The following is a 23663-nucleotide window of genomic DNA, read 5'->3' as shown; positions in this document are numbered from 1 at the left end:
TTAACACTGTTCTATCAGAAATGGACAAATCCAGTAGTCAGAAAATCAATCAGGACACAGATGAATTCAAGAGTACTATCAGTCAACTAGATTTAATCGACATCTATAGAAAACTTCATCCAAGGGGCACCTGGGTGGCTCAATTGGTTAAGTGTCCAACTCTTGATTTCAGCTCAGGTCATGGTCTTGGGGTCCTGAGATTGAGCCCTGCATCAGGCTTCCCATTTGGCAGGGAGTCTCTGCTTGTCCCTCTCTCTTTGCCCCTCCCCCTGCTTGTGCTCTCTCTCAAATAAATAAATCTTAAAAACAAAAACAAAAACCACCAAACCAACTTTATCCAAGAATATCAGGTTACACACTCTTCTCAAGATCACATGTAAGGAACATTCAACAAGAGAGACCACATTCTGGGCCATATAACACACCTTAACAAATCTAAAAGAACAGCAACCTTACCATGTCTGCTCTCAGACCACAACAGAATTAAACTAGAAATCAATAGCAGAAAGATAGCTGAAAAATCCCCAAATACTTGGAATTATATAATACATTTCATTTTTTTTAAGTTTTATTTATTTAAGTAATGTCTAAACCCAATGTAAGGATCAAGCTCATGACCCCAAGATCAAGAGTCACATGCTCTCCCCAGTGAGCCAGGCAGGCACTCCTAAATAAAACATTTCTAAATAACACATGGGTCAAAGAATAAATAGAAATCTCAAGAGAAATTCAAAAATATTTTGAACCTGGGGATCCCTAGGTGGCTCAGCGGTTTGGCACCTGCCTTTGGCCCAGGGCCTGATCCTGGAGACCCCGGATCAAGTCCCGCATCGGGCTCCCTGCGTGGAGCCTGCTTCTCCCTCTGCCTGTGTCTCTGCCTCTCTCTCCGTGTCTTTCATGAATAAATAAATAAAATTTAAAAAACATACTTTGAACCAAATGAAAATAAAACTACAACTTATCAAAATTTGTGGGATGCATAAAAGCAGGGCTTAGAGGGAAGTTTATAATATGAGTGGATTTATTAGAAAAAAAAAAGAGCAATCTAAAATCAGTAATCAGAGCTTCCACCTTAGGAAACTAAAGAATGAAGAGCAAATTAAATCCAAAGTAAGCAGGGGCGCCTGGGTGGCTCAGTCTGTTGGGCATCTGCCTTCGGATCAGGCCTCATGTCGGGCTCCCTGCTCAGTGAGGAGCCTGCCTCTCCCTCTCCCCCGGACTGCAGCTCTCCCTGCTTGTGTTCTCTCTCTGTCAAATAAACAAATAAAATCTTTTTTAAAAATTAAAAAATCCAACGTAAGCAGAAAAAAAATTGGAGCAGAAATCAATGACATTAGAAATTAAAAACAAGGGGCACCTGGGTGCCTCAGTGGTTGAGCATCTGCTTTTGGCTCAGGGCGTGATCGCAACCGAGGATGTGATCCTGGAGTTCAGGGATTGAGTCCCACCCACATCAGGCTCCGTGTGAGGACCCTGCTTCTCACTCTGCCTATGTCTCTGCCTTCTGTCTATGTCTCTCATTAATAAATAAATAAATCTTAAAAAAAATTAAAAACAAGAAATAAAAAAAGAAAACCAATAAAACCAAAACTTGGTTCTTTGAAAAGACCAATAAAATCAATAAACCTCTAGATCAGCTAATTCAGAACAAGAGAAGATAGAAATTACTAACATCATAAAATGAAAGAGAGAGTATCACTACAGATTCCATGGACAGTAAAAGGCTAATAAAGGAATATTATGAACAATTCTATGCCCCCAAAGTTGATAACCTAGATGAAATCGACCAGTTCCTTAGAAAGCACAATCTGCCAAAACTTACACAAGAAGAAATGGACCATCTGAATAGGCCTGTATCTTATTAAGCAGACTGAATTAATAATTAACAGTCTTCCAAAACAGAAAAGCCCAGATGGGTTCAATGGTGAAATATACCAAATATTTAAGGAAAAAAAAATCATACCAATTCTCTATAATCTCCTCCAGAGGACAGAAGTAGAGGGAATATTCCCTAACTTATTCTATGAGGCCAGCATTACCATAAAACCAGACAAAGACATTATAAGAAAAGAAACAAAAGGACACCTGGGTTGTTAAGTGTCCAACTCTTGATTTCAGCTCAGGTCACGATCTCAGAGTCATGGGATTGAACCCTGATGAGCAAAGAGTCTGCTTGTCCCTCTCCCTCTGTTCCTCTTCCTGCTTGAGCAATCTCTCTCTCAAATAAAACAAATAAACAAATAAATAAATAATCTTTTTTATTTTTTTTAATTTTATTTATTTATTCATGAGAGACACACACAGAGAGAGAGAGAGAGAGAGAGAGAAAGAGGCAGAGACACAGGCAGAGGGAGAAGCAGGCTCCATGCAGGGAGCCCAATGTGGGACTCGATCCCGGGTTTCCAGGATCACGCCCTGGGCTGAAGGCTGCACCAAACCACTGAGCCACCTGGACTGCCCAACAATCTTTTTTAAAATTTAAATTAGGGGTACCTGGGTGGCTCAGTGGGTTGAGTGTCTGTCTGCCTTTAGCTCAGGGCATGATCCCAGGGTCCTGGGATCAAGTCCCACATCAGGCTCCCCACAGAGAGTCTGCTTCTTCCTCTGCCTGTGTCTCTGCCTCTCTGTCTCTCATGAATAAATAAATAAAATCATTTAAAAAATTAAATTTTAAAAAGAAAAGAAACCACAGACCAATGTCTGTCATGAACATGAATGCAAAAATCCTCAACATTGGGGCACTTGGGTGGCTCAGTTGGTTGAGCACCTGACTCTTGATTTTGGGTCAGGTCATGATCTCAAGCCATGCGTTGGGCTCTGTACTCAGTGAGGAGTCTGCTTAAGGATTCTCTCCCTTCCCCCTCTGTGCATGAATGCTCTCTGTCGCTAAAATAAATAAATAAATCTTTAAAATAATAAATAAATAAATCTTTAAAATAAATAAATCTTTAAAAAGGAATCCTCAACAAAAGAAGTAAATAGAATCTAACAATGTGTAAAAAGAATTATATATCATGACCACCTGAGAGTTAGCCCAAGTATGCAAGGATGGTTTAACATCCAAAAATCAATTAATGTAATCTATAACATCAGCAGGGTAAAGAAGAAAAATCACATGATCAGTAGATGCAAAAAAAGCATTTGATAAAATCCTACACTGCTGATAAAAACTCAGCAAACTAAGAATAGAGAAGAACTTCCTCAATTTGATTAAAGAACATCTACTAACAAATGTACAGGGGTGCCTGGGTAGAAGCTCAGGTCATAATCCTGGGGTCCTGGGACTGACCCCACATCAGGCTCCCTGCTCAGTGGGGAGTTTGCTTCTCCCTCTCCCTCTGCTCCTCCTTACCACTGCATGTTCTCTCTCTGAAATAAACAAATATCTTTAAAAAGAAAAACCCACAAAAAAACAACGAACAGCTAACATCATACTTAATGTTGAGAAACTTAAAGCTTTCTCACTAAGATCAGGTACAAGGCAAGGATTCACTAATCCTTTTCAACACTGTACTGCATGTCCTAGCTAATGCAGTAAGACAAGAAAAGGAAATAAAAGGTATATAGATTGGGATGGAAGAAATAAGATGGTCTTTGTTAGATGGCATAATCATCTATGTAGAAAATCCAAAAAAAATCAACAAAAAAACCCTCCTGAAATTATTACATGATTACAGTAAAGTTGCAGTATACAAGGTTAATATACAAAGGTCAACTGCTTTTTTAAAAGATTTATTTATTTTAGAGAGAAAAAGTCAGTGAGTGTGTGTTTGGGGGTAGGGGGGGAGGTTAGAAAGAAAGAGAGAATCCCAAGTGGATACCCTGCTGAGCACAGAGCTCAACATCTGGCGGATCCCATGACCCTGAGACTGTGACCCAAGGTAAAATCAAGAGTCAAAATCCAACTGACTGAGTCACCCAGGTGCCCCTCAACTGTTTTTTTATATACCATCAATAAACAAGTAGAAAAAAAATAAAAATAAATAAGTAGAATTTGAAATTAAAAACACAATACCATTTACATTAGCACACTCTAAAATGAAATACTTAGGTATAAGTCTAACAAAATATGTAGGAGATCTCTACGAGGAAAATTACAGAACTCCAATGAATGAAATCATAGAAGAACTAAGTAAACAGAGAGATATTCCATGTTCATGGATAAGAATACTCAACATTGTCAAGATGTCAGTTCTTCCCAACTTTACAGATTCAACGCACTCTCAATCAAAATCTCAGTGATTTATTCTGTGGATGTCAACAAACTGATTCTAAAGTTCAAATGCCTCAAAGAGGCAAAAGACCCAGAATACCCAAAACAATATTGAAGGAGAACAATGTTGATGGACTGACACTATCTAACTTCGAGATATACTCTAAAGCTACAGTAATCAAGACAATGTAGGGACGCCTGGGTGGCTCAATGGTTGAGCATCTGCCTTCGGCTCAGGGTGTGATCCCAGTTCTGGGATCAAGAGTCCCACATCGGGCTCCCTGCATGGAGCCCGCTTCTCCCTTTGCTTGTGTCTCTGCCTCTCTCTGTGTGTCTCTCATGAATAAATAAATAAAATCTTAAAAAAAAAAAAGACAATGTAGTATTGGTTAAAGAACAGACCAAAAAAAAAGGCAATTCAATGGACCAAAGATGATCCTTTCAACAAATGGTGCTGAAACAGATGGACATTTCATATGCAAAAAAAAAAAAAAAAGAATCTAGACACAGAGCTTACACTCTCCACAAAAATTAACTCAAAATGGATCATAAACATAAATATAAAAGCCAAACTATAAAACTCCTAAAAAGTAGGGGTACTTGGGTGGCTCAGTCAGTTAAGTGTCTGCCTCTTGATATTAGGGCAAGTCTTAATCTCAGGGTTGCGAGTTCAAGCCCCTTGTTGGGCTCCATGCTGGGTGTGGAGCCTACTTAAAAAAACAAAACTCCTGGAAGGTAACATAGGAGAAAATCTAGATCATCTTGAGTTTGGTGATAAATTTTTTAGATACAATAATGAAAGGTACACAATTTATTAAAGAAATAATAAGCCAGACTTGTTAAAATTAAAAACTACTTCTCTGTGAAAATCAATATCAAGGAAATGAGAAGGCAAGCCACAGACTGGCAGAAAATATATGCAAAAGACACATCTGATAAAGCAAAATATATATCTAAAATATACAAAAACTCTGAAAACTCAATAAAAAGAAAATAACCCAGTTAAAAAATGGGCCAAAGGGGCACCTGTGTGGCTCAGTTGGCTGAGTGTCTGACTCGTGATTTCCACTCAGGTCATGATCTCATGGGTCCTGGGATCAAGCCTCGCATTGCACTCCCCACTCAGCAGGGAATCTGCTTGAGATCCTCTCCCTCTGCCTCTCCCTCCACTGGTGCTCTCTCAAATAAATAAATGAATTTTTTTTTTTTTTTTTTAAAAGGGCCAAAGAGGGATCCCTGGGTGGCGCAGCGGTTTGGCGCCTGCCTTTGGCCCAGGGCGCGATCCTGGAGACCCGGGATCGAATCCCACGTCAGGCTCCCGGTGCATGGAGCCTGCTTCTCCCTCTGCTTCTCCCTCTGCCTATGTCTCTGCCTCTCTCTCTCTCTCTCTCCTCTATGTGACTATCATAAAAAAAAAAAAAAAAAGGGCCAAAGATCTTAACAGACAGCTTACCAAAGAAGATATACAGATGGATACAGATAAACATATGAAAAGATGCTCCACATCACATGTCATCAGGAAAGCGCAAATTAAAACAACGACATATCACTACATACCTATTCAAATGGCCAACATCCAGATCACTGACAACATCAAATGCTGACAGGGGTATGAAAGAATAGGAATTCTCTCTCATTCGTTGCTGGTAGGAATGCAAAATGGTACAACCACTTTGGAAGGCAGCTTGGAAGTTTCTTACAAAACTGAACATACTCAGGATGCCTGGGTGGCTCAGTGGTTCAGCAAGCATCTGCCTTTGGGTCAGGAGGTGATCCAGGTATCCTGGATCGAGTCCCATGTTGGGCTCCCTGCGTGGAGCCTGCTTCTCCCTCTGCCTATGTCTCTGCTTCTCTCTGTGTCTCTCATGAGTAAATAAATAAAATCTTAAAAAAAAAAAACCCTAAACATACTCTTATGATCTAGCAATCATGCTCTTTAGTATTTATCCAAAGCAGATGAAAATTTATGTCCACACAAAAACCTGCACGTGAATTTTTATAGTGGCTTTACTTATAACTGCCAAAACCTGGAGGCAACCAAGGTATCTTTCAGTAGGTGGATGGATAAATAAACTGTGGTATGTCCAGACAATGGAATATTATTCAGTACTAAAAATAAACGAGCTATCAAGCCAAGAAAAAGCATGGACGAACCTTAAATGCATATGAAGTGAAAGATGGCAATCTGAAAAGGCTACATACTATATGATTCCAACCAATGGCTTTCTGAAAAAGGCAAAATGGTAAAGATAGTAAAAAGATCAGTGGCTGCCAGGGGTTAGGAGAAGAATAGCACAGAGGATTTTTAGGGCAGTGAAAATATCCTTACCCTCTGATAATATAATGATAGATATAGGTCATTATACATTTTTACAAACCCATCAAAGGTACAACAGCAAGAGTGAATCCTAAAGTAAACTATGGACTCTGGGTGATGATGATGTGTCAGTATAGGTTCATCAGTTACAGTTAATGTACCACTAGTGGGTACATCTGGTGGGGGATGCTGATAATTGTCGAGGCTATGTACCTGTGCGGGGCAGGGAAGATATGGGGAATCTCTGTACCTTCCTCTCAATTTTGCTGTGAACCTATAACAGATCTAAAAAATTATAGCCTTAAAACAAGTTGAAAACAGCTAGGTAAAAATAAATAGCTTGACGCATGCTTATTCTCACAGAGTTCTCAGAAAGGAGTCTGAAAAATTAAGCCTACTCATTGCTTATTATTCTGTTAAGACAGAAAAGCATAGCATAGCAGAAAGTCCAGTTTCCAAGCAAGAATTGTTGTCTTTTTGACAGAGCTCCAATCCAATTACACCCTAGCCACTGATTTTTCTATCACTACTTCCCCTTTGTTTCAGAGACAGCATCCACGACCTTCTGTTAGTGCGATGGAGGAAGAAACTGTTTCCCAGAAAGCTTAGCCCACTGCATTTTACTAGATAAAGAAAAAACAAAAAGTCATTCGACTGACACGTCGATTACTGTCTAAGGAGGAGCAAAATGCCTCCCTTAGGACTAAGGAAATAGCCAACAAGGTACAATACGTTCAACCCTTTAACCACTACTCTGCCAAGAGTTGCTACATATGTGCACACTACTCTCTCTCCTCTGAATAGTCACATGTGCATAACTGAAAGTACAAGCCTCCATAAGGAGGCTGTCTGGCTATAGCTGCAAATGCATATAATGTGAAAGAATGCTGAAACAAGTCTCCTCTTTCCACTTGTGCATTGCCCTATCTAAGTAAAAATTAGAAGAAAAGAAAAGGCTGAAGAGGGAGTAACTAAATTGCTGAATCTAATGGTGCCTTATAAAACAAATTTATTTTTTTTAAGATTTTATTTTTATTTATTCATGATAGTCACACAAAGAGAGACAGAGAGGCAGAGACACAGGCAGAGGGAGAAGCAGGCTCCATGTAGGGAGCCCGACGTGGGATTCGATCCCCGGTCTCCAGGATCGCGCCCTGGGCCAAAGGCAGGCGCCAAACCGCTGCGCCACCCAGGGATCCCCTTATAAAACAAATTTAGACACCTGGACCCCTGAACACTATACAGTAACTACTTTTATTGTTCCCTTCCAATACAACTTAAGTGGACTACAGTCTCTTCCTTAGTCCTAAGAAATATCTGAAACTGAAATAAAATGACTAATGTCTGAAGTTATAAACATAATACACAGTATAAAAAATTAGCATACACAGATCGTCACTGTGTAAGAAAAAAATGCTCACGAAAGTGACAAGTGTCTGTAATACTATCTGCTCACTCTGGTATTCTAAAGATTTTATTTATTTATTTTAGACAGAGAAAGTAAGAGTGGGTAGAGGGGCAGAGAAAGGGAGAATCCCAAGCCCACTTCTCACTGAGCCTGATGTGGGACTTGATTCCAGGACCCTAGGATCATGACCTGAGCTGAAATCAAGAGTCGAATGCTTAACCAACTGAGCCACCCAGGTGCCCCTCACTCTGGTATTCTAGAGGAAACTCCACCTATATACACCACACCTGAGACCTTTACAACTCCACTGAAAACTTGTTTCACTTGATTCAAATAACTTAAGCCAGTAGAAGGATTTGTTGTTATTTTTTCCTGGTCAGTGATCTTGAGAACATAGACACAAAAAGTTGTAACTGAGGCTTAGAATTAAAATGCAGGCCTTAAAAAAAAATCATCCACCCTATTAAGCTGCCAGTGTCTATCTGATAGCCTCTTAGGAGTCAAGCTTAGAGTCTATTTGACAGGTTGCTGCTTTGAATCACCTTTTCTCTGCAATTAAAGTTTTACAAGAACTCCCGGCAGGAGACACACACACACACACACACACACACACACACACACGTACCCTCACACACACGGACGTGCATGCATACACACAACTAACTGGCTTGTCAGATGCACCCAGCAAAATAAACAAATGAGATCTCTGACACCTAGAGTGATTGTTTTAGTAGTCTGTTACCTTGCCCAATAAGGCATTCTCAACTCTGAAGCCAAGAATTTGACTTCTTGGTCAGAGGTAGAAAAGACAAGACTTCACAGTCAGGTATTTCCTACAGTTGAATGTAGAGTTAGTTTCACATAGTCCACAGTTATACAATGAGTCATTATCAGAATCAAGAAGGAAAATATATATTTTAAGCAACCTTCCAATAAATAGAAAGACATTCAGACAAAACAATCCTTGTACTATAAATATCAACCATGAGACTCTTCACGGTCTTTCAAACCTTTGTGTACTTCCACATATTTATATCACGAATTATTTCACATAAATATTTCCATGTATTTATTTAGCCACAGATTTCACTTCTGATAAATGAGGTGTCCATTGCATTAACACACAAGAGAAAAGGAAGCACAGACATATGGGAATGCTATGAAATCAAAGAGGATGTAAGATTTGGGTAGAGAAGAGTTTTATTATTCAACATAAGACCCTCCATGCAGTTATATGCCCAAAACTGCAGAGGATAAACAAGCTAGCAATCACAGGCAGGATACACATCTCACTACACCTGTAACCAACTTCGAGCCATACCCTAATTCCATCTTAGTCATATTTCCTCTTGTTACCAATGAGCACGGCACCCACTATAACCAAAGCCCCATTACTAAATGACACTACACAAAGCAAAACACCCACACCATCATTTGCATTTGGGAGCTCACAGGCATAAAACTTAGAATGGGGAAGAAGAGAATATGAATTGGGAAGTGACCCAGTCTAGAATTCACAAAGATGACACCACAACACTTCTTTGGGCCTGTGAGTGGAGGATGATGAAGTCAAGATTTTTAGGTCCCAATTTTCTAGTTCTGTCTACTTTTCTGGGTTGGCCAAGAATTCATTTTCTTTCTCATCTTAAAATCATGGCCCTGCTACAAAAGTGGTTGTTTACCTGAGACAGAGCCACATCTCAGCAGCATTCCCAGGCAGATAAAAAACCATTACAGATTAAGGCTGAGGCAGTTGCAGAGAGGTCCCTTCATGTGAGTAAGAATTCTTATCTTTTTGTATAGGTCAAGCTCAGTTGCAGATCCAGCTCTTTCTGGTACAGCAGCCAAACGCCTAGATCAGTAATAAACTGTAGCCAGGACTTACTTAACTGATTGCACTGGGACCATTTACCAAAAAACTACTACTTATTCTTTTTTCCCTATGCTAGATGGGCATACTTACATGTATAGGGAGAACAGTAAGAAACCAATTTAGCCTAGTAGTTAAGAGTACTAGTCTGGAATATATCTGGGTTTGTATTATAGCTCCATCACAGAGTACTGTGTGGGCTTGTACAAGTTATTCAGTCTCTGTGAGCCTTAGTTTTCTCCTCTGTACAATAGGGATAATACTATATCCTCCCTCAGGGGACTTCTAGGATTAAATATCTATAAAGCACTTTCGTACAGTACGTAAGAGCTCAGTTAGCTGTTTATTACTGCTGTTGCTGTTATTATTACATTCGTAAAGTTAAACAATTTTCTTTGTATTTTGCCCTCTCCTATTCCCTCCATATGATCCTTGGGTGGAATATAATTTTCCACATTATATAAACATAATGTTTCCTCCAAGTTGTGTATGTATGTATATATACCTGAGCTGTTGGTTTGCACTAATTGATATTAATCCTGAACATCATGTTACAGAGCCTTCCCTAGGCTAATGTCCATTTTACCACAGAGTCAATTCAGCTCAACAAGTAGGGAAACTAAATTAGCATTGAGACGAAGACTAGAGCCAAGTATAGAAGGTGAAGAGTTGCTATCTCTATGAAAAGAGATCTTACCCAATACCAGGGAGTAAGAATTCTTAGATAGGAAACTTGAAATCCAGAATGAGAGAAATCAGTTCACTCTCCTTCTCTCACATGTTATCAATATAAACTTTCCAGAGAAGGAAAAGGAGGTAATGTCTCTCTTCCTATACAAAGAGAATTAAGCTGCTTCTAGTGTTCTGTTTATCTTTTTTTTTTTTAAAGATTTTATTTATTTATTCATGAGAAACAGAGAGAGAAAGAGGCAGAGACACAGGCAGAGAGAGAAGCAGGCTCTCCACAGGAGCCCTATGTGGGACTCGATCTCGGGACTCCAGGATCACACCCTGAGTCAAAGGCAGATGCTCAACCACTGAGCCACCCAGGTGTCCCTGTTCTGTTTATCTTTGACATCCTCATAACCTGCCAAGTCTCCTTCGCTCAGGAACCATTCCACCTAAACCAGTCATCTACTATCCCCTAACCCAAATACAAACTTCTGCTCCTTTATGTAGCCAATATTACAACTGTGGTTAAGCTGATTCATACTAAAGCGTGAATGACAGCGCCCATACTTTTCTAATAACTTATTAGTTTACATGGATCTTTAACTAATGTAGAAGTACAGAGGATTACTTTTAGATAAGCAATCTTTCTTATTTACCTTTACATTGCAATGATTTTTTTCAGTGACATATAAGGCTGCCCATGGGAGGAATGGAAAGGACACTTTATTGTACTCGACCTCATCAAAGGAAAAGGGATTATGGACTCTACTTCTTGCTTTGCTCAGCCCTAATACCTTGACACCCTAGATACAGCCTATTCAATATTCATCCTACCCTTGCTCTCAACACCTAGTAACACCTAGAACCAGTAAAGCTGTCACTAGGCAAGCCAAATCTTTTAACATCAGAGAGACTCCCAGAAGAGAAGAAAAGCAGCCACCTTAATCTCTCTGAAGAGATTCTTGGGACTTTTAGAGAGACCCTGGAGCTGTGACCTCACAGGTTTAATTTTCTCTCCCCCTTTTCTCCAGCTATACCTAATCACATTGTTATCTGCTCACAACTTTAAAGAATTAAAGGACTGCATGATTCTAACTATACGACTTCCTGGAAAAGGCAAAACTATGTAGACAGTAAAAAGATCAGTGGTGGGGCACCTGGGTGGCTCAGAAGGTTAAGCATTTGGCTTTTGACTTAGGCTCAGATCATGACCTCAGGGCTGTGAGATCCAGTCTCACATAGGGCTCCATACTCAGCAGGGAGTCTGCTTGGGATTCTCTTTCTCTCTCTGCCCCTACTCCTACTCTCGTGCATATGCACATGTGTGCACACACATTTTCTTTTTTTCTTTCAAATAAATCTTAAAAAATATTTTTAAAAAAGATCAGTGGTTACCAAGGGTTGGGGATAGGAGTAAGGATGAATAAGTGGAACACAGGGGATATTTTAGGGCAGTGACACTATTCCATATGATACTATAATGGTGGGTACATGTTATAACACATTTGTTAAAATCCATAGAATATATAACACAAGGACCAAACCCTAATGTAGATTATGGACTTCAGTTAATATTATTGTATCAATACTGGCTCATCAGTTGTAACAAATGCACCACACTAACATAAGATAGAGTAGCAGGGGAGAATAAGGAGGGTATATGGGAACTCTCAGTACTTTCTATTCAAATTTTCTTTAAGTGTAAAACTGATGTAAAGAATAAAATCTACTTTTGTTTAATTAGAGGAAACACTGGTTAATGATTCCCACCAGGTACAATGACTAATAGAAGCCAAGATAAGCTATACAAAAGTAGGCAAAAAGTTAAAAATTAGACTATAGCACTTGATCACAAACTAGACAGGATGATAACTAAAGACAAGGAAAGAGGCTTGAGGAAATGAGGAAGGAGAAAGAGACAACTTTCATATCATTTTTATAGTGACTGGTGTGCAAAAAAACTAAAGCAACTGTTATGTCTCAGAGAAAGAGAAGAGAAACCAAGCTTACAAGGGGTACTGAGATACTTGGCAGAAAAATTACCACCATTAAGCCTCTGGCATACTTAGAAGTGTCACCCTGACACCTCTCCCTGTGGCTAAGAAATCAGAGCTTGTCACTGTAACCAAGTCTGCAACCTATGCTGGTGCCAATCTTTATGGTAAATTGAGGCATTCTTCAGGAAAATCAAGGGATAATTGCCCAGTATCAAAAGGAGATCTGACCCTTGGGAGGAGAAAGGAGGCGTTCCTTTTGCCACAGGATGATTCTCTCTGGAATAACATAAATGGCTCTTCAGGAGACTATGTCTTTGATAAGCTGAGCTGCAACTCTGACAGCCAATCTGCTGAATGCCGAACAGAGCACTCAGCTTTCCACAATGACTCAAAAGGACACGGCAAGGCTGCAGATTTATTCTGCTGACTTTCCCTGCAGAGCTACTCAAGTTTTTCAAAGGCAAAAAGGAAGAACTCCTTCCTTCAACCCAGGGAATTGCAAATTCCACCTGGGATCTAAAGACAGAACTATGTTTGCTCAGAATCTGACATCATCGATGTGAACAAGGAGATTTAAAAGCTGGAATGATGGCTAGCAATTTTAGTCTTTAGAGCAGAAGTTGGTTCGGCTCTTCAATCTGCCAGCAGAATCAGCAGCCACACAGGGCACATGGTATGCCAGACTGGGAATGGGCTAATTTCAAAATTCATTCTCATTCTCTGTACTTTCACGTGGCAATTGCAAATAGTCCAGATTCTTATCAAAGCACAATCTTAGGTGGTGTATTTCACTGCACAAAGAAATTTCAAAGTAAAAACACAAAGGCACTATTACAAAGAAATAAACCCCAAAGCTTCCATTTTTCTCTCCGCAATGTTTTCCTTCTTGAAATCTTATCCTTCACCTGATAATTTGAGGAATTTAAAAAGCAAAATCTATCATAAACTATTAATAGCAGCATTTTCCCCTCACAATTTGTATGTCATTTCTTCAAGATGAGAATTTGAAAGAGAAAAGCTTTCTACATATCCTAGGTCGAAAGTAACAGCCATGTGCTATGATTTATAGGACAGTCCCTCTATGCTTAAATAGATTCAATACTCAACAGACAAAAGAAAACTAGGCTTGAGAATTAAGATATGCAATTTCTGTTTGAAACTTTTTTCATCTATGACAAAGATTTTAAAATACTAAAATTTAGAGGTAAATAGTTCTATTTTGATTTTTTTTAAATATGCATTGCTGTACTGAGTAAGTACCCTGGAATAGGAACTAGAGCCAAGGGCAGTAGTAATAGCAAAATATAGCATAGAAAATTATAAGCAGAAAATCAGAATAAGATTTTTTCCCCAAAAAACAAAATATATAACCCCTTTTACAAAAACAAATGAAAAGAGGACAAAAATAAAGACATTTTGCTTTATAAATAACAGGGGCAAACAATAAATATCTTAAAATTTTATACATAACCAAAAGTCTAAAAATTTGGCTAAGTGTTTACTAACATTTACAACTGCAACTCTTTCAAAGGCCTTTATCATTTGGTTATAAAGACTCAGTTAATACCAAAACTTGGCTCTTTCCTAACTCCAAATGAAGGGGCTTCTCTTGTACTGTAAATTTAGTTTAAAAAGAACACTGTGTTTTAATATAAGTCACTGGCATATGGTTAGAAAGCTTAAGTTTGTCCGGTTACATCCTTTGAGCAGAACACTGAAGTTCTCTGCCTCTCTTATGAAAGAGCTTCCAGAGAGCATCTCTCACACCTTGCTCATAATGCACAATTTATCGGCATTTTGTTTCCTTTCGAAATGGCCGGGAGGGAAGAAGAGCTCCACAGCCACTGTGTGTGGTTAGTAATGGCGCTTTTACTTGTCATTGTACAAAGCCTGTTAAATATTTACAACACAGACAGCAATATCTAGTCCTAAACACCCAGTTGTGAGTTTGAATTTTTTTAGAAATAAATCTATGACAAGTTTTCCCCAGCAAAATGCCAGAAGACTTTACTAACAGCTTCAAGAGACCCAGCGGGTCCAGAGGAGCAGTTATAGGCCATCTGGTGATTACTTATTATTATTTATACAGCACTGTAGATGTACACACAGATGTGTTATGAATCCACATACAGAGCAGGCCCTAACAAGGGCTTCAGACAAAATGTGACTGCTGAGCAAGTCAATCTGCATTAAAGAAACACGCTAACCAGAAAGAGGGAACACACTGAATATTCTTCAATCTGCCGCATTAGCTGGAAGAGTATTTGATAAAAAAAAATAATAATAATATATGAATTCTATATAATGATGACAATATCTTGTAAGTTAACAACCTAGCTATATGTGGTTTTGCAGGGGTGGCAATAGAGGACTAACGAAGGACAGGGCTCTCAGATCCAGAAGGCACTTATTAACTCGGCAGTTTATAAAAGAAGAGACTAGGAAACAGCCTCTCTCCTGAGTTTGGAAGAACTGAGATACAAAGATACAGGATTTTTTTTTTTTCCTGCCAGGAATGCTCTGAGAACAGTTTCTGGGCTCCCATTCCAAATATTAAGTCATACCCAAGGAAAACAAGAGTGAATAACTGAAAAATTTCATCTTAATTTCTCGGGTATAGCTCTAATTAGGTTCATACAGGCTCCCCTGATCCCCACCCCCATCCCCAGCAGACTGCAGCAGGGATGCTTTTAATCTACTATGTTCTTAGTAACATAAATAATAACTGTAACATGAAAAACTAAAATCACCAACCACATGTTTTTAAGGGCAAGTGTCAAGAGTGCCAAATCGGACATTAAAAACAGGTTTAATTCCTTGCTCTTAATACATTTACATTTTTTAAAAATCTTAGTCTCAATTTTGTCTACATGATGCATAACGGTGGTCTACTTCCATCACAAGGGTTCGTAAAACCACAGCATACTCAGAATGGACTGAAAGTTATTGCAAAATCAACATATTATTACAAAAAACAAGGTTAGCATTTGGCCTAATTGTGTATAATGCAGTGTATTTTCAGCTGCCTGACAGCATGCAGGCACTCTTACCAGATGGGAACTGGATGAATTATTGAATGAAATATGAATTATTAAATAAAAATTTGAATTTTTTTAAACTCTTGGCAGGGGGTGAGGAAGAAAGGCTTATTTGTTTGCCTGAAATTGCCCTCACCTGTCGAAGCATGTAAAGATGGTATATACCACCATAAATGGCATTTATTTACCTATCAGAACCATTTCTTCCCTTGTAATTCTCCGATTCAAGATGTTTTCCTGACATAAAGAATTAGTAATCAGCACCAGCCCATTCTACCTTCTTTTTCTTTTGTGCCAATGTCAGGTAATAGGGAAACTTGCCAAAGGGTAGAATTAAAAATCTAGAGTCCCATAGTACCCGTATGGCCCACTTAAAGGGAGGGCTGGGATAACAGAAAAAAAAAAAAAATCTCTATAGATTTGTGTTACATAGACAATAAAACATATACCTTTGTAGCATGCCAGCATTTAACCAATCATAGAAGCTATTTGTTGCCTCATATATTACAAAGCAATAGAGATTTAAGGGATAATGTTCATGGAGGCAGAGGATACGAAGCAATAAACAGCACTGGAGGTTGGTTAAATGCCAAGTGAAGCCAGGACTACAGCACCATAAACATTATTCCTATTATATGACAAGATAAGGAGGTACAAGAAGCTGCCCTCAATCCCACCACAACTAGGGCTCTCCTGATATTCCTGGCCTTAGAAAGGGAAAGCAGGCCCTGGAGGTCTATGAGCTAGTTACACGTTTCCTATCTCGGTTAGGTATGAACAAACCCTCAACCTGGACCTATATGTCCTCTGGGAGAACAAAAGATCTGGTAATAGATAGCCTTAGGGGGGAAAAGAATAACAGCCCCTCGGGTCACACTGAACAGAGAAACAATCAAAGGACTTTTCCTTACAGGGACAGAGTTGATACAGAGGTGGTTATGACAGAAATCTTCCTCAGTGGCTAATAATGGGATGATACTGTCCATTAGAAGTATCTCCTCAGAGGAAATGTGTTCCCGTTCTTAAAGAAATAAGACATTCCAGGATCCCTGGGTGGCGCAGCGGTTTGGCGCCTGCCTTTGGCCCAGGGCGCGATCCTGGAGACCCGGGATCGAATCCCACGTCAGGCTCCCGGTGCATGGAGCCTGCTTCTCCCTCTGCCTGTGTCTTTGCCTCTCTCTCTCTCTCTCTCTGTGTGTGTGACTATCATAAATTAAAAAAAAAAAAAAGAAATAAGACATTCCAAGTAATAAGCTTATATGATCAGCTTCTATGCAAAGACTCCGTTATGGTAACCGGAAGGACTACTTATAATCTGCATAATCTGTACTGCAAAACAGTGTCATATTCCCAAGAGGGTGGTATAGGAATATGGAATTCGTTGACTCCTAGTAATAAAAACTGGGGAAAAAAGTATCCAAAGGGTAAGTTGTCTAACTACATTTATAAATTCAAGATTACTGTCAGAAACACAGTACAGTTGACCTTTGAACAACACAGGTTTGAATTACACAGGTCCACCTATATGTGGATTTTTTTCTCTTCCTTAGAATTTTCTTAACATTTTCTTTTCTCTGGCTTACTCCATTGTGAGAATATAGTATATAGTGCATATAACATACAAAATGTGGGTTAATCAATTGTTCATGTTAACTGATAAGGTTTCAGGTCAACAGTAGACTATTAGTAATTAAGTTTTTGAGGGGTCAAAATTATATGCAGATTTTTAACTCCCCCAGGTGCTAACCTCTGCATTGTTCAAGAGTCAACTGTAGTTTTTCTTTCTTCCACATACAATAGAATAACTTTAGGATCCACTTTTGAGTAAAACTGTTCCCAAAGCATCAAAAACTTAAAAGACTACCTAAATTCAGCACCAAACTATACTTCTACTATTTTATAACACAGAAGAAAAGCCATTTTACAGTCACAATGGTTTTAGTTAGATGTTATCTTATAAACATTTCAAAAACCCAAACCACTCAAATTCAACCCAAACCTTTGCCACGGGGTATCTGGGGTACTGTTGCCTTAACAACACTAATCCATTCTCTGGAGGCAGCTCTATTAACTATTCCTGTTACCACATTCCATTGAGAGGTATCAGTATGAATATTGCTTTCCCTAAGTTCCTCTTCATGAGAGTGATGAGGCCTCAAGAGAAACAGGTTCTCAACAGGAGAATAGGGATGAAAGGGCTCAAAACACCCTATCATCTGTCTTTTCAGATAAGAATGCAGAGAATACAACCTTCAGCAGCCATCTTTCTTTTAAAAAAGTGCATGCAGCATATTTAGAATTCAGCTGTGTCACATCAGACTTACTGTTGGGAAGTAGATCATGAACAGAATCCAAAAATAACAGCCATTAAAGACCTAGCAACCAAAACATGTTTACGTATCCATTGAAAGCCCTGGTGGTTTTGATTATATGGTGGAGAGCATAATCCACTAGTCTATTTTAGGTGAATTTTCCTTTCACCTTCCCTTAATATTAAGGCATAAGATGATTTCTGAGTTTAGGGGGTACACAGGGTAAAGTCTGGGCAGAGAACAGATATCGAACGTAAGATTCCTACAATTTTTGTTGGTTGGTTAAGGATCAGTCTCTTGAATTATAATTTGCTTTCATTCCTTCTTCCTCTAAGTGGTAGAAACCACTAATTTTTGAGGGTTCTATGGCAGTAAGTTCTAAACCATGTCTTGTAAAAGTGATCATGGTTCTTATTACCACTCCTGGGATTTACAGAGTCCTTTTTTTTTTTTTTTAATTATTCTACCATTTCTGGAATAAAAAATTTGAATCAATGACAGTGGATTATAAATAGCTTGAAGGCCTCAAGTGGCTCCCGGATGAAACCATTTTCAAGGGATATAAGGAAGCTGGATGACAAGCCAAGGGTAGTTTCGCTTTCCCAAATTTATCTTCTCTGCCAGATTTCCACTATTTCATATAATAGAAAGCAATCACAGTAAAGTAAATCTTGCAGAGATCCTACTTGAGAGTTAATTGTTACTAGATATTGGGAGAAACTTGTTAAGAGATTATATAACTAAAGAACTACAATTTTGCCCAACCATAAAGTTCTGACATACAAAGGAGGTAAAGTGATAGATCATGCTCAAAGCCTTAAACTATAGCTTTCTATCCTTTTCTATGAAACAAGTAACTTGAATCCAAAAGAAGGTAGCAACCTCTCTTAGTTCTATATCCACTGAGAGGGGGGAAAAATAGCCTTCAGGACCTACACTAGAGATTATAATGAATCTTAACAACCAAAATACCAGCAAACAATTCAGAAATGAGAGGAAGAAGTAGGGGAAGGAAAAGGCTTATGATAAACAGTATCCAACAATACAAAAGGAACCAAAGTAAAAAGTCCCTAGTATTTTTACCACCTCTAGTCCCAAAAATGCAAAACAAAAAGAAACAAATACAAAACCCTCTGGATCTCACAAATTTCAGTGAAAACTACTCTTTTCTGATGAGTCGGTCTGAAGAAACCTATTTATACCTTTCTTCCTTGGGAGCTTAAGAGATGCCTTTCCAGTGTATTCCTTTACTTTTAAAATCCTTTCTAGTTTCTTTAAGTCCTTGTCTAAGTGGTTTTAAGCATAAAACATAGAAGAGGGGCAGTGAGAAGCTTAAACAATAAGAAAAATAAATTTAAGTATGAGAAAAATAAATCTTTTCACCAATAATGCAGTCTTTTATTTTATTTTATTTTTAAAGATTTTGTTTTTCTATTCATGAGAGACAGAGAGAGAGAGGGAGAGGCAGAGGGAGAAGCAGGCTCCACGCAGGGAGCCCGATGTAGGACTTGATCCTACTTGGGTCTCTAGGATCACGCCCTGGGCTGAAGGCAGGCGCTAAACCACTGAGCCACCCAGGGATCCCCCAATAATGTCGTCTTTTAAAGGGAGGTAAGTGAAAGGGGTCCCAGGTATCAGTGATGGAAATCACAGTAAATACTATTATCAACAAATCCACATACAAAAATTTAGAGGGATCAGGTTTGGTTATGTATTCTAATACAGCTGTCTGAAAAGTGAAACAAAAACAAAGTTAACCTAATTTCCCAAGTGGCTTCTATTGTAAAAGAATAAAATACGAATCATGTTGGAGAAAACATACAGTCAACAATAAAGTTGAAAACTCTGACAAGGAAGGAAATATACCCTATGATGCTGAATACTTCAGAATGCAATGGCTTTTTTAGTCTTTTCTGAATTTTTCAGCTTTTACTGGAACTTGGAATCCTCCTTCTGCCTATCTCTTGTCACTACCCTCATCTCATTGACCTCTCAAATTCCAATTCTTAGGAAATCTCTGGAACTTAACTCTCTTCTTTCTATGGAAGTATTTACAATGTTTAATAGAACTAGTCTGCAATCTCACATACTACCAGTAAGTGTCACTGGGGAGTCACATGGCATATTCCTAACTGAACAGAAATTCAACCCTTCAGGTTCCATAAAATCAATTCATGAAGGCTGATAAAACTTCCTTTGTATTCCTTTCTTCATCTTTTGTGGAACATGGCAGTAGAGGAGGGTCTAGGAAAAAGAGTTAAGAAGGTGCAAAATTGGGGGAAGGGGGATAAAAAGGCAGTTTCAACAAAATTACTTGATTAAAAAAGCATATAATAAAAAATATCTGACACATAATGTACACATATGCAAATAATAATATGGCAGCTGACACACAGAACAAGGCATTTCATGGCATCAGAGAGGGAAGATGGCTGAGAATCTTGTACTTTCTATATTGCTGTGAGATCTCAGGTTCTATGTCGGATTTGTATTTCCTACTTAGACAAGATATTTGCCTTAGCTACCAACAATGAATTGGTCCAAAGAAACTTTTTTTTCTTATTTAAAAAAAATCCATTAGACTCCAGCAAATTGGGGTTCATGATGCACAGGGTACATTCTCAGCTGCCTACTCTAAATATGTTAAGCAGACTTTTATATCCACAAAGGTTGAGGAAAAGATATTTCTAAACTTGTTTTATATTTAGATGGATAGCTTTAGAAAGGAGGAGAGAGCAACATGTATTCCTCAACACTGTGTGTTGGGAAACAAACACCAGTAGAATAACAATATGAAAGAGAGCAAGGCAGATTTCATTACGGTAGAGTGCCTACACTTCCTCATAACATGGATTTACACACTGCAAATCCTCTGATCTGATTACCTCCAGTGATCACGTAAAATACCGGCTTTAAACTCTTTGCCTTAGTGATAAAACAGCCACTTTGATTCACAACGAGACATTCACAATAAAGTATATTGTAAACGTACCTGTCCACAGCCCGGGGCATTGCACACAAACGGTCTGTCGTCTCCCATATTTCATATAGCAGAGCGGAGCTGAGGAGGGGGAGGCAGGGGGAAAAGTTATGTTAAATACGCTGGAGTTTAAAAAAAAAAAAAGTGCTTCAAAAATATCAAGCCTAGAAACAGGTGTTCCAAGAATGCTGTCTATCAAAGCTATAAACACAGGCTACTTTGGGGAGACCCATTAGACAGGTGGCATATGATCTATTGTGCCTCAACTGAAACTTTTAATTAGAAAAACTGAGACCTAAATAGTCAAGGAATTCCAAACCTTTTGCTAGATTTTCCCTCTTTCTGCTACAGTATATAACATGCTCCTCTAGTCTGCTGAATTACAATCAGTGCAGTTCCCTATGTCAATAAATCCACTGAACATTCGATGCGGAAGCCATATTTCTGAACTAGAGAAGACCAAAATTTGTCATTTAATTAATTAAGGGATTATAGGAGGGGTGCTCCATTTTACAGGGCTATAATCTGACTCCCTGGTGTATAAACTACGAGACTGTTGGCAAGGGCCAGTTTATCCCAGATTATTGCCAAAGAAAACAAAGCACCCATCCTATTGGGCTACACGGGAAATGATTTTCATTAATAAAAAAATAAAAATAAAAACCTTCTCTCCCCACTGGGAGCCTCCTTCTCCCCCCACCAATCGTCTGTGGCAAATGGAGAAATATCGGTGCCCTTCCCCCTCTAATTCTATTTATGGCTAGGTTTTTAAAAGCAGCAATAAAACAAATGTCGACTCTTTGGGGGTTTACTGGGTGAATATGTTCCGGCTGTTTGTGCTGCTCTCGGCCAGAGTTCTTGGGCTGCTCTGTTGCAGCCAACAGATGTGTGCTGCTGCAGGGGATAAAAGAAATGGCACTAAAAGGCATCACCATCCATCCTCTCTATTTCTCTGAAGAATTTAACAGGGCTTATACTGTTGTTGTTTTTTAATTATTGAAGCTAAACTCTTGAAATGTTCATCGAAATTCTTTGTCAAAGAACAATAATTCCAGTATGAATGTGTTGGGGAAATTTCTCACTTTCCAACTAAGAAAAAAACAGAGGTAGAGATGGATAAGGATGAGAAATGCAAATTATAGTAAAATATTCCTAAAAGAGAAACAGGGTTGGGGGTGGGGCACAAAGATAGTCCTCATGGAATAAACTCCTAAAGAATATTTTCAAACAACTTTCTACAAGAAAGAAAGGTGTATAAAAGAGTACTAACATGGGAAGATGAAAGAGGAAGAATCATAATTCGAATATGCCTAGAAACAACTTCAGAACTGTAATCAAATTCAAATTTTTATCTTGGAGATAAAGCAAAATGTCAGGTTAACTTCACTCAGGTCTGCATTAAAATAAAATGTTAAAGTACTGGACTGAATTTGGTAATCAGAAAACCATGCTTAAAACTCAGAGGGTTTAAAAAAAAAAAACAGAAAACAAAAACAAAAAAACTCAGAGGGTAGCTAGGTAACATCTCTCCTACTCTCTTCAGACTCACTCTGGGGTTGGAAACCAGTATTTCTCGTACTCTGTGTGATCAGTAATTCTACAACTAATCAGTGTTTAAAATTGTGGGTGTTCCATAAAATAGAAGGGGCTTCTTAGTCATCTTTCAGTGTGCTAAGAACAGGGTTTAACTATGAAGGAAACTGATGCTGCAGCATTGCTGTAATGGAAGAGAGCCTGTATGTACATAGGTGTACACAGATTTATATCACATTTAGCCAGGATAAATTGCTTCAATAAATTCTGTTCCTAGGAGAAGCCAGCTGAAGCTGATGATTGGGTACTGGGAAAATGAGAGCTTTATTCTTCTTCACACAGCCCCAGGACACGGGGGTTTTCTGGTTTGTTTGTTTTAAATACATGATGATTTTTAGCACTTTCTGGAACTATGACATAGTGCAAAAAATAAATATAAAGTAAATAACAGTAAATAAATGCAAAGACCACAGCCATTATGACTGAAAATTCAGAACATTTCTGGAAAGCAATTCATCTCTGGAAAAATTCCTAACTGCTGTGCTGGAGATAATTTTATTTCCTAGTCCCAAACTCTGCTTTCCTAATATAATCATGAAATGAGAATTTTATTTCAACAAGGTCCTGTAGCATATTTTTAACCAGGAGGTAAACTACAAGGGCTAGAGCAGACATAACATAAGGACCTGGTAGCATTCCTTCCTTTTACATTGGTTCTGTTATTTGAGGCTAAATTCTAGTTACAGGAGAAAAAGGGTGCTTGCTGGCTGAGGAGTAGGGCAGCACTGGCATAGGAAGTGATTAAATAAACTCTGGAATGGTTTCCCTCCAACCACAAAATTCAAAATTTAACTTGGTTTTCTTGGTTTTGTACAATCATATCACGATAAATGGCTTCCAAGTTTTATTTAACTGCATCCTTACTAGGAAATAGAAATGAAAAATCATGATTTGCTAAAAGAAAACAAAAGGCAAAACCAAGTTGGGGAAAAAGTATTAAATGTATCAGAAGCATTTTCAGGGCTCTGAAACACTCTAACAATCACTAACTAGGATTTCCTGCTTCCTTCCCACGTTACTGGCTTTTTGTTTTACCATTTTCACCAAAAGGAGGATCACAATGGGAGGAAAAAGGCCCTCTTTCTTAAATACCCACAATTATTCTGAAATCATTCCTCAGTCTCTTGCTCCTTTTCATTTCCATCATTCTTGCTTTTTCACTTTAAAGTGACTTGTCTTTTTAAAGAATACATAACAACAATAATGATCTGTTCTCCCACTTAAAAAAAAAATCCAGCTTATATCTTTTAAAATTCCCAGTGT

At 38.5% G+C, this 23663-nt stretch overlaps 1 protein-coding gene and 1 long non-coding RNA gene across 10 annotated transcripts in view; both read right to left on the bottom strand.

Moving 5' to 3' along the window:
• The window catches only part of LOC112667176 (cyclic AMP-dependent transcription factor ATF-7), a 96656-nt gene that overhangs the window by 53464 nt on the left and 19529 nt on the right, over positions 1-23663 (bottom strand). For 8 of the 9 annotated variants that reach the window (XM_049102915.1, XM_035707081.2, XM_035707082.2 and 5 more), the window contains one exon: positions 20820-20888. In XM_049102915.1, coding sequence (XP_048958872.1) covers positions 20820-20867 — 48 coding nt within the window. In that variant the 5' untranslated portion in view covers positions 20868-20888. Of the gene's footprint in view, positions 1-20819; positions 20889-23663 lie in introns of those variants that run through there. The other variant, XM_049102917.1, reaches the window with a different exon arrangement.
• On the bottom strand, positions 1001-2589 carry LOC125753881 (uncharacterized). Its single transcript, XR_007406614.1, has 2 exons — positions 2086-2589; positions 1001-1248 (listed from the first exon to the last, which is right to left on the bottom strand). It is a non-coding gene; the product is annotated as an uncharacterized LOC125753881 (long non-coding RNA).

The sequence above is a fragment of the Canis lupus genome, chromosome 27, assembly GCF_003254725.2.
Source record: "Canis lupus dingo isolate Sandy chromosome 27, ASM325472v2, whole genome shotgun sequence".
Classification (NCBI taxonomy): domain Eukaryota; kingdom Metazoa; phylum Chordata; class Mammalia; order Carnivora; family Canidae; genus Canis; species Canis lupus.
The sequence above is the reverse complement of the archived record's forward strand: the minus strand, read 5'-3'. Positions and strand labels throughout refer to the sequence as shown.